We start from the raw sequence: 9,928 nt of genomic DNA, 5'->3' as shown, positions 1-9,928 counted from the left end.
ACTGCAATTCCCCAAGTAAGCTTAGTTATTTATTGGTTGGGTATAAATCCTCCTATGTGTTTATACGCATATCCATTTTAGTTTATTGTACATAAATATTAAACAGTCCATATTGTTCTGAAAATAAGTTTGGTCACAGTGATATTTCTTGGTGCTCTTTTCTTGGTGCTCTTTTAATCACTACATAATATTCCATAACCATTTCCCTACTGCAGGGCTTTCAGGTTGTTTTTAATTTATGTTTTCATTGTTACTAATAGTACCATAATAAACATTCTTGCACCACTTTCATTTACATTTGTGTGTTTTTCTGGAGTAGATAAAAACAAACATATTTGCTGGGCCAAAGGGAATTGTCTTAAGTTAGAGTAGGTACCATTAAGCTGCCTTCCCAAAGGAAGCCCAGTTTACACCCCACCTACAGGGCGAGGATGCTCTCTTTCTCACACCCTTCTGTACACTGGATCTTATTTTTATTGGAAGTAGGGGTAACAGAAGTGTGAGTCTTTTAGCAATGATACAAGACAATAAACTTTTTAAATTCTTGGGGAATTTCCTGGCAATCCAGTGGTTAGGACTCAGTGCTTCCACTGCCATGGGCCCAGGTTCGATCCCTGGTTGGGGAACTAAGATCCCACAAGCCATGTAGCGAGGCCAATAAATTAATTAATTAATTAAAGTTCTTTAAAAATTTATTCTATAGTATTGTTCTCTTGATATCCACAGACTCAGTTCAACGCCCAGAGTGAGTCACTGATGAATTTTAATCAAATCATTGAGAATGTGATGGCATCATCGTATCTTGCTTGGAGGCGTTATTATCTAAAGGAAGTGATGACCAAATGTAGTCGATATTATCCTAAAACAATAATCTCTTAAGAGGTGCTCTAGTGCAGGGGTCCCCAACCCCTGGACCAGTATCAGTGTGCAGCCTGTTGAACTGGGCCGCACAGCAGGAGTTGGGCAGCGGATGAGCGAAGCTTCATCTGTCACTCCCCACCGCTCGCACTACTGCCTGAACCATTCCCCCCCGCATCCTGTCCGTGGAAAAATTGTCTTCCATAAAACTGGTCCCTGGTGCCAAAAAGGTTGGGGACCACTTCGTCTAGTGGAGACTGATGTACCTACCCTCTCTCTGTCAATCCAGTTTTCCCTCTAGGACTGGCACAGATCCCTGGTTCTTCGGTTGAACACTGGAAAAAGTTGTTGGCTTATTCAGAGGTCTTGTAGGAAAAAAACATAAACCATTGAACCCTCAGCCCAGCTAGATGCTCACCCCATGAGAGGTCCTCGGGAAGCAAGACCTACAGAGCCTGGTTAAGCAGAAGGGCTCCTCTGTCCTCCCACCTCACTGAGCAGGGAGGCAGACACACCCACCTTCACTCACTCAATTTATTTATTTATTTATTTTTAAATTTATTTATTTATCTATTTTTGGCTGCACTGGGTCTTCATTACTGCGAGCGCGGGCTGTCTCTAGTTGCGGCGAGAGGGGGCTACTCTTCGTTGTGGTGCGCAGGCTTCTCATTGCGGTGGCTTCTCTTTGCTGTGGAGCACGGGCTCTAGGCACACAGGCTTCAGTAGTTGTGGCACGCGGGCTCAATAGTTGTGGCTGGCGGGCTCAGTAGTTGTGGCTGGCGGGCTCTAGAGTGCAGGCTCAGTAGTTGTGGCCCACGGGCTTAGTCACTCTGCAGCATGTGGGATCCTCCCGGACCAGGGCTCGAACCTATGTCCCCTGCGTTGGCAGGCGGATTCTTAGCCACTGCACCACCAGGGAAGTCCCTTAACTCACTCAAGTTAAATTCTCTCCTCTTTTTTTGCCAAGCTCCTCTAGTTGGATCCGCATGTGTTAAATGCTTTCTATGAGATTCCACTGTGCTGGTCTTCAAGTGACTAAACTGTACTCCAAAACTGTGGCTATGTTCATTCAACCAGGCAAGTCTCACCTTTGATTTTTAGGAATTTCAGGACAGGACCTGTGTGGTACTTACAGACACGTCGCCCTCTCTTCATAGTTCCAGGTACGCTCCTGTGGCATGAAGGGCCAAACTGAGTAAACCTTGTTTACATTTTGGATATCCAGGAAGGGATTAAGTCATTCTCGCAGTCCCAACTGTTTTTTTTTGGCCACACACAGCAAAGCTTGCGGGATCTTAGTTCCCCCACCAGGGATTGAACCTGCGCCCCCTGCAGTGGAAGCGAGGAGTCTTAACCAGTGGACCACCAGGGAAGTCCCAAAGTCAGATATCTTCCACCCCACCTCCCGCCACCCCGCCACGCCGAACAGCTGACCAGGGATTGAACCCTGGGCCCTTGACAGAAAGCACAGAGTCCTAACCACTGGACCACCAGGGAATTCCCTCACGGTCCCAACTTTTAATTAGAATTCAGTATAGGGACTTACCTGGTGGTCCAGTGGCTAAGACTCTGAGTTCCCAAAGCAGGGGGCCTGGGTTCAATCCCTGGCCAGGGAACTAGATCCCACATGCCGCAACTAAGAGTTCGCATGCCTCAACTAAAGACCCTGCGTGCTGCAACAAAGATCCTGCACACGGCAACGAAGATCCAGTATGCCGCAATGAAGACCCAGTGCAGCCAAATAAATAAATATTCTTTTTAAAAAAAGAATTCAGGACTTCCCTAGTGGCACAGTGGTTAAGAATCCGCCTGCCAGAGGGGTGGGGTAGGGAGCGTGGGAGGGAGATGCAAGAGGGAGGATATATGGGGATGTATGTATACGTATAGCTGATTCACTTTGTTATAAAGCAGAAACTAGCACACCATTGTAAAGCAATTATACCCCAATAAAGATGTTTAAAAAAAAAAAAAGAATCCGCCTGCCAATGCAGGGGACACGGGTTCAAGCCCTGGTCTGGGAAGATCCCACATGCTGCGGAGGAACTAAGCCCATGAGCCACAACTACTGAGCCCATGTGCCACAACCACTGAGCCCACGTGCCTAGAGCCTGTGCTCCACAATAAGAGAAGCCACCGCAATGAGAAGCCCACACACCACAATGAAGAGTAGACTCTGCTCACCTCAACTAGAGAAAGCCCTCGCGAAACAAAGACCCAACGCAGCCAAAAAAAATTAAAAAAAAAGAATTCAGTGTATTGTGACTACTATTATTTTTACAGCATTATTTTGAGTAATATAATGTCTTCTTAATAATAGAAAAAGTGAAAGGCATTATGATAAAGGTAAAGGTTTCCTTCATGGGCTTTCTCCTGGGACCAGAGGACAATACCCAGGCAGGCATACTCTTGTGTCATTGGGGAAGGGCAGCAGATGAGCTACTGTGGAGACTCCAGAAGTGACGTTTACCTGAAAGAACTTGTCATGGTCTGATCCTTAGCTTTGAGTCTCTGCAACTTGGTTTTGTGGGCAACGCAGTAAGTTATGGCACTTGTAAGCAAATTCATATGAACCACACAACCAAAAACTGATCTAGAATTCATGCACTGATTTGCTTGATAATCAAACTTTGATTGACACTGGGCCTGAGCCAGGCCATATCCTAGACTCTGGATGTAATGAACAAAACAGGCTTGGTCTCAGCTCTTATGGAGCTTACAGTCTAGTGGGAGAAATATATCGACAGGCCATTCCAACCCAGTGAGGTGAGTGTTATAGTTATGGGAGTAACTAGGAGAGGCCCAATCCTAGAGGAAGTGACAGAGGGAGATGACACATGGAGAAAAAAGCTTGTTCCTGATTTCCTTACCACAGTGAGAGTTGTCACTAAGCATCCAACCCTGGTGTCATTCTCAATTTCCCCCTCAACCTCAATCCATCACCAAGGTACATCAGGTCCACAGAATGTCTTTTTGGTTCATCCAATTCTTTCCATCTTCCCTGGTCCCTCTGTACAGCTCCCCCCAGAACTCTGTTAATTCCATGATTATAGGACAGAGCTCAGCATCAGAGTTGTTTCAGCGCTGGGGAAAAGCTCAAATGGCTTCTAGGACCAGACAATAAGTGAGTGAAGCTGCCAGAGACCTTGGCACATTGAAAAACGCTTTTCCATATAACAGGGAAGGAGAGTGCTGCTATGAGGAAATGTGGGCCCAGTATTTTGCTAGACTTTTCTATATTTTTAAGAAAACCTAGAATTAGTTTTATAGAGAAATCTGATTTTTAAATGGAGGCAAACTATTCAGGTTTAAAATAAAACTGTTCATCACAAGGAAAAATTTTTTCTTTCTTTTTTTTTGTATCTATATGAGATGATGGATGTTAGCTGAACCTTTTGTGGTAATCATTTCTTGATTACCACAAGCCATTTCATGATGTATGTAAATCAAGCCATTATGTTGTATGCCTTAAACTTATACATTGATGTATGTCAATTATTTCTCAATAAAGCTGGAAAAAAAACTGTTGGTGAAGTGTTAAGGAGTGAAGTGTGCTGATGTCTGCAAGTAGCTTTGAAATGCATCAAAAGATGCATCGTTGTATGGATAGAGGGATGAATAAATATATGATAAAGCAAATATAGCAAAAATGTTAATTGCAGCACCTAGGTGATGAATATATGGGTGTGCACTGTACAGTCCTTCCAACTTTTCTGTACACTTGAAATTTTTCGTAATAAAATGTGAGGGGAAATTTTTTTAATTGAAAAAGAATTGTGAGCCACTATTGTGACTTCTGTTGCAAGTTGTAACAGACTATGAAAGTGAGGTAGAGGTAAATGGGCTAATAATATAAAGGGAATTAAACAGTCCTTAGGGGAGAAAAAAAAAACAGTCCTTAGAATATTTAATACATATTAGATACTATTATCATTTGGAACAGAGGAAATGGACACAGATTGGAAGAGATAGGCGCCTCAATGAATTTCATTGAGGGCTTTCAGCCAATTTTCATTACAGCGTAAAGTGTAGGGACCAGGGTTCCATGCGTTTGTTGTGTGAGCTTATACCTGTAATTTCCATCTCTGCGCCGGACGTTGCTCGTTTTTAAACCGATGAGAATTGGACTCTAAACTCCCTTGTAGTTTTTAAGTTCCGATTGATCTGATCCTGTTTCTTCCCATAGGTGTCTCCATTACTCTTCTCTTTCCTTTTACCGCCTTCCTAAAGTAAAAACTACATTTCCCATGAGCGCCTACAGGCGTCGACGTCGCGCAGTTCTTTGTCGTAATACAGCGCCCTTTATCCGCACTTCCTCCCACTAACCCCTCCTTTTCCTTTCGGCGGTGCTGGGGGCAAGATGGCGGTGCAGATATCCAAGAAGAGAAAGGTGAGACGCACCGGGGCCCGGTTGCAGGGAACTTTGGAGCCGCGCGGGTCAGGAGTTTCTCTGGGTGCCGTCGCGAGCCCCGCGGCTCCCTGCCATGCCTCGGCCAGTGGCTGAGCCGCGTGGCATTCCCGTGGGCCGCGGATGGCGGTTGATTGAGCGCAGGCCCGAGCCGGGCGAGCGCAGTATGGTGGGGATGAGAGAGAGATTTCTGCCGGTTCCGGGCGGAGAGCAGAGATGAGCACCGGGGACCCCTCCTCCCCCGGAGAAGGCGCTTGTGAGCATTTCTTGGTCAATCAATAAAATTAGTGAACGTGTCGTGTTTTGAGGGCATGAGTCATTTCCCTCATCTTAACTGTGGCTTTGGGAAAGGGCTGTAGCAGTGTATTCTTCTCGTCTTCTTACTAGTCCTGTCGGGGTGCAGCCTTCTGACCCCAAAGACCTCAGTCGGGAAGGTTACTGACAATTTCTTGTTCCAGCTGGGGCCAAGGAAAAGTTCTGGGGAAATGGAGGGGGGACCTGGGGAAAACGCTTCCTTGAGTTTAATTTTTTGCTTTTCCGTGGGAGAGAAGTGTGTAAAGTGCATTAGGTTTTAGACAATTTGCCATTTTGTGTACGCATAACATCTGTGTTAAGGTGAAATCCACACGCTTTTGTGAGTTAGGATTTGCCGACTTTGTGAAACACCTGGGAATAATTAAGGCAATAATTAAGGTGGCTGGGATTCTCATGGGCCCAGTTGTGTCGACAGGTGAGACTGCTTAACTAAAGTCACTATCTGCTCTTTTTGCTGGTTGCAAACATAGTGTTCCTGCTGTGCTGAATTAGTTCTAAATGTGCCATTTAAGAGCAGTTTTTTGTTTAGCATGTGTACATATAAATGACAGTTTTAAAACCCTTCAGTGACGAGAAGATGACGAGTCTGACTGGAGGTGTTCTCTTTGTCCATGTGGCCCCTACTCTGTGCTGCGTTCTGTGGCACAGTTTTAAGGGCCCTGGGTCAAAGTAACTTCCAAAAGATGACCTAGAGGCATTTGTCTGAGAAGGGTTGCCATGTTTCCTCTGGAACAAAGGTAAAATAATCGATGATGGGTCATTTGTTGGAGGCGTTGAGTTTTGATGAGGGTTGCATTGGCTGAAAGGCTAGGCTAGAAAAAGTGAGCCTGCGCTCACATCCTAATTTTGAATTTACTTTTTGGTTAGTTTGTTGCTGACGGCATATTCAAAGCTGAACTGAATGAGTTTCTCACTCGGGAGCTGGCTGAAGATGGGTACTCTGGAGTTGAGGTCCGAGTGACACCAACCAGGACAGAAATCATTATCTTGGCTACCAGGTAAAAATTCGTTTTTCTGGCCATCGCCTATAATTGTCGTCTGTACTAAGGTGGTCTATTCTGTAAACTTAGGGGGACAACCAATGAATTTAGTCTTACTGAATGTAATTTTTTTAAAGCTGCATTTAGAAAAAAAAATTAACTCTAGTTCTTGTCATCCAAAATTTATACTTGGCTTGTGTCAGATGAATGAGATTTTACTACCACACGTGCGCAAGATTTAAAATCACATCTGGAATTTTATGAGAGCTGTGAATTGTCATTCTTTATTTTCCCCAGGACACAGAATGTTCTTGGTGAGAAGGGCCGGCGGATCCGGGAATTGACTGCTGTGGTTCAGAAGAGATTTGGCTTCCCTGAGGGCAGTGTAGAGGTGAGTGGTCCTGGTTTATGCCAGAGGTTACTGTGGACCTGGAAATGGCTCTTTAGGATGGTACTTCTGAAAACCCATATTATCACCCTGAAAAGCTATTTGTGATCAATGAGTAATACAAATGGATTGGTATTTTGTTGAAGTTCTTCTCATAAGCAGTTAGCAGGATTTTACATTCACCTTGGGTATAGTAATGATACATATGAAGGAATGGATGCCCCATCGGTCTCCTTGGTGTGGCCATAGAAAGAGCTAGGGGTGGGAGGGCAATGAGGAATGGTTCAGCCTATGTCACTGGGTGTGTGTTAGGTGTGGGCATTAGAAGTGCTTTAGTACTTGGGTAGTACAATGATACATAAAATGGTGTATGCTTGTATAATGGATGTACTGGTTTTTATTTGAAAACAGTGGCAAAGGTAACAAGTTTAAGGATGTGCCTTGTTTCCTTCTTAAAGCTTTATGCTGAAAAGGTGGCCACGAGAGGTCTGTGTGCCATTGCCCAGGCAGAGTCTCTGCGTTACAAACTCCTAGGAGGCCTTGCTGTGCGGAGGTAAGTGTCCTGAGATTTTTAATGGTTGTGTCCTTTTGTGGGTCAGAATATCAGCATTTTGTTCATTTAGTAAATGAACTCTTTTTATGTGACAGGCTCGGCTAGTCTCTGAGGGTTTTAACAATAAGACGTTGCTAATCCATGTCGTCACTGAACTGGCAGCCTAATAAGAAAGACTTGTAAAGAATCAAGTTTTTAAAGAGTGGTGGGTGCTTTGGTGGAGAACTATTCTGGGTGTGCTTTGGGAGTAAAACGAAATAGAATGGGGTGGTGCCGGGGAGTGGTTAGGGTTCCTTTTGAAGTCATTCAGATCCATTATGTGTTGTTAATTCTCTGGGGACTGTAAAGAGCCAAGACTCATCCCTGATGAGAGAGCTTAAAATCTAGTCAGCTTTCTGTGTATGTAGATAGTAACATGAGGAGTGAAGGACATGAGGTGGTTAGATTGGCCCTAGCGCTGGGCCTGCTCGTAAGATTGCAGCTGGCAGTTCTTCGGGTAGTTCCACTCTGTGGAGTAAATGGAAATGCCTTGCCTGGGTGTCCGGAATTTGTTAATACTTAACGCAGAGCCCTGGGAGGTTTTTCAGCGGAGGAGGGATGCTAGAGCTGTGCTGTAGACAGGTTGACATGGTGGCAGTGCTGTAGGCAAGGATGTGCAGAAGACTGTCCACCTGGTTTGAATGCCAACTCTGCCGCTTAGAACAGTGATTCTCAAAAGTTTGGTCCGTGGGCCAGCATCACTGCCATCACCCGAGGACTGGTTAGAAGTAAAAATTCTCAGTCTCCAATCCGGGCTCACTGAATTGGGAAATGGGGTGCAGCCCAGCTGTCTGTCGTCATAATCCCTCTAGGTGAATTTCGCACACAGCAGAGTTTAAGAGTGGTTCATTTTAACCTTGAGGCGTTCCTAGTGTGCAGCCAAGGTTGGAAAGCACTTGGTTAGAAGGAACTTCGTGTGTTTCCCTAAGGAATTCCCTAAGATCAGGTGTGATGGGAATGGAAGAAAGTTTCTAGCTCTTGGGTCAGGCTCTGGTCAGACTTCTTCTCCATTAAAGGAACATTGAAAGTAGTCAGTGCAGGCTAATGAGTGTTTTTTCTTTAGCATGGTGGGGTTGAGCAATCCTGTCTGGTGATAACACAAATGGCCATTTGTCTCGCGCTCCCAAAGGGCCTGCTATGGTGTGCTGCGGTTCATCATGGAGAGTGGGGCCAAAGGCTGCGAGGTCGTGGTGTCGGGGAAGCTCCGAGGACAGAGGGCTAAATCCATGAAGTTTGTGGACGGCCTGATGATCCACAGTGGGGACCCTGTTAACTACTACGTCGATACTGCCGTGCGCCACGTGCTGCTCAGGCAGGGTGAGCAGCCAGGAATGCTTGGGGCCAGGGGCTCTGTAGACGGGTAGACGTGGCTTTATATACACGCCTCAGTGTTTGGGGAATTTGTGCCCTTCAGTGATGACACGATGACGAGTCAGAAAGGGCACATCCTGCTCTTGGTCCTTGTCAGGGCCACGTTCTGTGGTGCTGTGCATGGGTTCCTTTTGCAAAAGTGTCCTCTTCATTGATTGATTAGAGGCATTTGTCTGAGAAGGGACCAGACCCAGGGCTTCTTGAGTAGCCTCCTGTTTTCCTTCTGCCCCATCCCGTTGTGTAGTGGGGGGCGATGGAACCATAGCTCGGTCTTAACTATGGCATCTTCTAGGTGTGCTGGGCATCAAGGTAAAGATCATGCTGCCTTGGGACCCAACTGGTAAGATTGGCCCTAAGAAGCCCCTGCCTGATCACGTGAGCATTGTGGAACCCAAAGATGAAATACTGCCCACCACTCCCATCTCCGAACAGAAGGGTGGGAAGCCAGAGCCACCTGCCATGCCTCAGCCGGTACCCACAGCATAATAGGTATGTCTGTAAGGCCCTCTTGGGGCAGAATAGGACCCTATCCCATTGTCCTTGTTAACACTTGTGTCCCGCGCTGTGAGAGCACCTAGTGAATAAAAATTGGATTACACTTGCTTTACATGAGAGAACACAGGTTGGAGCCAGGGACTCATTTAACATGGTATGCTATTGGGAGGAGTGTGTGCCTTTGGTCTCTCTAAGACATTCCTACGTTTACCACTGTTGTAAATATGAGTTTTTCTTTATTATCCTCCCTTAAAATTTTCAAGGCACTCTTGGCTAGTAATTAGCTGTTCTGAAGCAACCCCCTTAAAACAGTAACAACAAGCCTCTCCTGTGCCCAGCGCCTGTTGTGTTGTTTCTAGACATTCTTTGTGTATTAATTTTCATGCAAACCGGATATTCAGGTGTATTTTCTGTTCTTATTGTACTTTATTTGTTTTATTTGGTTTCAGGGTCTCCTTGGCCGCTGGATCTGGAGTCTGGATGTTGCTCTATAAAGACCTTTAATAAAATCTTTTTAAAAGACC

The 9,928-nt window shown here is 45.4% G+C and overlaps 1 protein-coding gene and 2 non-coding genes across 3 annotated transcripts; all 3 read left to right on the top strand.

The window, feature by feature from the left end:
• The first annotated feature begins 5,165 nt into the window (after window positions 1-5,165).
• Window positions 5,166-9,928, top strand: RPS3 (ribosomal protein S3). The gene is made up of 7 exons (XM_032641568.1): window positions 5,166-5,245; window positions 6,446-6,576; window positions 6,856-6,949; window positions 7,405-7,499; window positions 8,668-8,855; window positions 9,202-9,398; window positions 9,854-9,928. The coding sequence occupies exons 1-6, from the start codon at window positions 5,216-5,218 to the stop codon at window positions 9,393-9,395; spliced, it is 732 nt and encodes a 243-aa protein (XP_032497459.1). The 5' UTR covers window positions 5,166-5,215; the 3' UTR covers window positions 9,396-9,398; window positions 9,854-9,928.
• LOC116758933 lies at window positions 6,140-6,289 on the top strand. Its single transcript, XR_004351312.1, has one exon. It is a non-coding gene; the product is annotated as a small nucleolar RNA SNORD15 (small nucleolar RNA).
• Window positions 8,947-9,091, top strand: LOC116758932. The gene has a single exon (XR_004351311.1). It is a non-coding gene; the product is annotated as a small nucleolar RNA SNORD15 (small nucleolar RNA).

This window comes from Phocoena sinus, chromosome 8 (assembly GCF_008692025.1).
Source record: "Phocoena sinus isolate mPhoSin1 chromosome 8, mPhoSin1.pri, whole genome shotgun sequence".
Lineage (NCBI taxonomy): Eukaryota > Metazoa > Chordata > Mammalia > Artiodactyla > Phocoenidae > Phocoena > Phocoena sinus.
This window is presented reverse-complemented; position numbering and strand designations above follow the sequence as displayed.

Coding starts and splice junctions, on each gene's coding strand:
- RPS3 (XM_032641568.1), top strand. CDS start 5,216: ATGGCGGTGCAGATATCCAAGAAGAGAAAG. Junction 7,500..8,667: donor GGAGGCCTTGCTGTGCGGAG/GTAAGTGTCCTG, acceptor GCGCTCCCAAAG/GGCCTGCTATGGTGTGCTGC. Junction 8,856..9,201: donor CCACGTGCTGCTCAGGCAGG/GTGAGCAGCCAG, acceptor GGCATCTTCTAG/GTGTGCTGGGCATCAAGGTA.